Here is a 4,302-nt window from a genome sequence, read left to right on the forward strand (position 1 = left end):
GACTTGTAATGATTACTCAATTGCATTGATGAATTTAATTGATTACACTTTAACATTCACTCCATTTTAAATTTGAACAGTCATTATACCAAAGGTTCAAGGACTTTGATAATTTACTGGAGAATAACTACTTAATTACAATTTGAATTTACTCAAGTATATTTAGACATTCACATGATTACAGTTTAGGGTATTTGATTACTCTTGCTACGTACCCTAGAGATTTGTTATAAATATTCGATTATAAAAATATAGTTAGCCATATACAATTTCATACTTAAATATAATTTAACTTATAATCAATTATCTACTATGCAGAAGTGACTTATTCGAATACAATATAATTTTACTCGATTGTCTAATAAGCATACTTGACTAAAATCGATTTAGCTCACTTGTTTACTTCAAATGAGATTATTATTCAAGTAAAAAAATATTTTACTAGATTACATGATAGAGTATAGAGATGTACTCGATTACAATTAATTTTATACTCAATTAAGATAATGAGTACAAATACTCAATTCCCTAAATCAATATTTTAATAAAATAATATAGAATTTGTACTCGATTAATATTCTAATATACTTGATTAAAAGGCAATCTATATTCAAGGGATATGATGACATACTCAAATGTTACTGTGTCTTCCTCGATTATATCTTTATCAACTTTAATCTCTAATATATTGTTTTACATATCATTATCAAAACTATTTTCTCATCAACATCAAAATCTAATATATATAACTTAACAAATTCATTTTCTATTATTCCTTTCTTCTATTTTTCTTCTTTCAAACTCACCTTGCAACTCACATATTATTTTAAATTAGGTTAGGTAGTTAATAGGTGTAAATTATAAAGGTAAAGTATTCATAACTCAAATTTGAAGTTCAGGGGGTGATAGATTTTTGATGTAAAATTCAGGAGTAAAAATATGAATTTGACCTCAAATATATTTCTAATGACACTTAGGTGATGGCATTTTAAAATTTTTTATTATTGTGATTTAAAATATATGTGATATATTTGTTCCAATATATCAATACAATAAAACGTATATTTATAACTTTATAATTGTACTGTTTGTTTATGTCTTTTACAATATATTTTCTTACAACATAATTATAAAAATAGTTAAAGGATGATTTATAAATAAATTATTTAACACCAACCCCATGCATGGCAATTGGCACATTCTAGAATAATTATATGCGGAAGACAATTTAATTGTAAGAAGAGATTTTCATAGCTGGAAGATTTTCTCTAACTAATAATTGAATCAGAACACAAATTCTACATTTTCTAATATATTATAAATTTATTAAATTAATAGCATCTATAACAATAGAATATACAGTACATTAAAAATAAGAGTACAATAAAATGTACAAACTATATCCAAATAGTAAGTCAAAAAGTATATACATACATATATTGTTAGGATTAAAGTCGTAATCTTAAATAGCAGAAGAAAATTAATCAAAACAAGTATGAAAAACACATGAAATTTATAATAGTTCACTGTCAATATGAGTGCTACGTCCATTATCGTCACTACGAGTTTTTCATTATAACTAAATTGAAAATTACAAGAATGCACACAAATGCTCTTTAATAACCATCATAATATAAACAAAATTAGAGCAACAAAAATATATGTGGAAACCCAAAACTACCCTTGTTATAAAATTACATATAGTATTTTGCTGGGGGGGCTCCGCCATTCTACAACCCTCGGGAAGGGGGTTTAGCACCCCCCTTCCAACCCTCACATCAACTTCACCGTGAATGTCGATTCGCGTACTGATATGCCAAGGTGATAATTAGACTTCAAACACTAACATATATATCATCCTACTACATTATTTTCTTGTTTGATTTTGTTTGAAATGGAATTACACCATAACGGTTGGAATTTGATACAAAGCAACGAAACATTCTAAAATGTAATAAAAATTACACAATATTCAAAACAAGGTATTGTAATTATATGCAGGTAATGCAACATATAGTGCCAAGTATTCAATCTCACTACTTGGATGACTTTCCTTTTTTTTTCTTTTTCTTTTTTTCTTGAGATATCCACCAGTATAACTAGGAAGAAAAATATATATTGGCCAAAAGATAAATTATTTCTTGCAAATCCTATCTTTTTCATGAAACAGAAATATCAAAATCTTGTGTTTAACTACAAAATCAATGATTCTAAAATTTCTTGCAAATCCTATCTTTTTCATTACTGTGTTTGGACTAAACAAACAAATACACAAATTATTTCAACGTAAATTCAAGAAACCAAATTCGACATATAAATGATTAACGACGCTAAAACAAAGTGTAATAACAATTTCATATACTCTACTACTTAATTTACACAAAGCAAGCAACCAGAAAAACATGTTGGAAAAAAGGAACGAAATCCCGAGATCCACAAGCATCGAGAGTAATTAAATAAGGAGAGAAAATCAGGGGATCGGCGATCGAGTTGTTGCTTGGAACAAAGGTTTTATGGAGTATAAATGGAGTGGCCACACTTGCATTTCCAACCCTCCGGCTCATAATTTGCGTACTGCACGCCCCACCCGGTGGCGGTGGCAGGCACTTGGATGGCTTCACATGGCGTGCATCCAAAGCACTTGTCCTCGCAGTTTGGTGGGCTTGAACCCATCATCCTCTTCCCAACTAATTCATAAGAAAATGATGGTGACGACGACGACGATGTTGATCCACTCCTTTCTGTCACTCTTTCCGGCCTTTTGGAACCCTTCAACTCAAGACAAGTTTGACAAATAAGCACTTAGAAATGAAATTCTTGCCTTTGAACTCACCAAATGTATCTAAACACAAATCATTTACAATTTTAAATTTGGACAAATGATAGGCTCAAGTCACACTTAATTAATGTGAAAGAGAGAGACCTGATGTTTTGGGCTGGTGAAAATTGCTTTGGAAGACCCTGGACTTGTCTGGCCTGCACCTGATCAAGCATTCAAGAACATTGATTAATTGTCAATAGCTGCAGAAGAAAGATGGGAGTGAAGACAGGCTGAGGGATAAAAAGCTAGCTGTCTAGCTAAACATGCTAAAGAAAGAGAGGAGCTTTTTACTTGGTAATAATGGTTCAAGAGGTCTACTGCTACTTGTGACACAAACCCAACTCAATATCTGCACCACCATTACCAAACAAAGCAACCTAACAATAATTCCTTCCATTTCTCAAGTCCAAATGATGACCCGGCCCTGTACGTGGCTGCTGATCGTGAATTTGTTGTGATTGCAATCTCTCAAAGAGAGAGAAGCAATATATGAATTTGTTGTGCTAGCCATGCATGCATGATTGCTGGAATATATATGTAAGGACGGGGGTGATATATATCAATGGCAAAATCCAACGGCCCTAAGTCCCATTTTCCAACAAAAAGAGAGAAAGGAAAAGAAAAGAAAAGAAAAGAAAAGGCAATGAGCGTGAATCTCTAGGAAATTTCTTGGGTTCCTCGTCGTGGGCAGTAGCCCCTCTTAATTGGCATTTGTGTCGTAGATAGACGTTGCTTCGCAAACAAGTAATTATACCCTACTTTTCATACGTAGTCGCACATAAACTTCTTTTCTCGTTAATTATCCCCTTTGACGACACGCACTCAAAATCTTATCATTGTCCAGCTAATTTTCTCTCTCTCTCTCTCTATCTGTGATCACGCCATCTAGAAAATATAAACCAGCGGAGAATAGAAAAGATCTTTGGGTTCGTAGCTAGGAGGCCGCAGAGAGCGTCTGCTTATCCAGTGGTTTCATTACTGCCAGTGGAAGAAAAGACAAAAAGACAAGTCCAATTGCAGGAGGCTGGCGACATCTGTTCGGAGTTAATCCCAAGAATGAATTAATTAATGTCTGAAAAAAATATCAGTACTACTGAGAGCTAGCTGCAGATTATTGATTTGACTAAGGGATTAATTCAAGCCCAATGTTCTTCTTTCTTGGCACTGCAACTTTTAGCACCAGTCTAGGCAGTAGCTAGGGCTTGCTGCAACAGTAGCAATAGTATATATTAGTATATATTCGTAGCCCAATTTGGAATACGTGTTATCTTGGAGACCTTTTCCCGGATTAAAGAATTTTTTGTTTGTTGGGTGTTGATTCTAAAACAACGGGTTTAATTAATATCATCATCAAACTATAATCAAACATGTTGTATTTAGTGTTTGTGACTGTTTTTGATTTGATCATTCACTGAAGGGCTAAATGGCCAGCCAGTCTGCAACACTGTTAATCTGCCCAGCTGAGGGACGTGGACATTGCT

General features: G+C 32.9%; 1 protein-coding gene across 1 annotated transcript; it reads right to left on the reverse strand.

Moving 5' to 3' along the window:
- Positions 1-2,244: 2,244 nt before the first annotated feature.
- LOC127790766 (EPIDERMAL PATTERNING FACTOR-like protein 2) lies at positions 2,245-3,437 on the reverse strand. Its single transcript, XM_052320429.1, has 3 exons — positions 3,113-3,437; positions 2,924-2,982; positions 2,245-2,769 (listed from the first exon to the last, which is right to left on the reverse strand). Exons 1-3 carry the CDS (start codon positions 3,216-3,218, stop codon positions 2,512-2,514), a joined length of 423 nt encoding a protein of 140 aa, XP_052176389.1. The 5' UTR covers positions 3,219-3,437; the 3' UTR covers positions 2,245-2,511.
- Positions 3,438-4,302: the final 865 nt, after the last annotated feature.

This window comes from Diospyros lotus, chromosome 14, assembly GCF_014633365.1.
Source record: "Diospyros lotus cultivar Yz01 chromosome 14, ASM1463336v1, whole genome shotgun sequence".
NCBI classification, from domain to species: Eukaryota; Viridiplantae; Streptophyta; class Magnoliopsida; order Ericales; family Ebenaceae; genus Diospyros; species Diospyros lotus.

Excerpts from the sequence above, each read along its gene's own strand:
- LOC127790766 (XM_052320429.1), bottom strand. The coding sequence starts at position 3,218 with ATGGAAGGAATTATTGTTAGGTTGCTTTGTTTGGTAATGGTGGTGCAG. Across the intron at positions 2,983-3,112 it reads TCTTGAACCATTATTACCAA|GTGCAGGCCAGACAAGTCCA; the intron begins GTAAAAAGCTCC and ends ATGCTTGATCAG. Across the intron at positions 2,770-2,923 it reads TCACCAGCCCAAAACATCAG|GGTTCCAAAAGGCCGGAAAG; the intron begins GTCTCTCTCTTT and ends CTTGAGTTGAAG.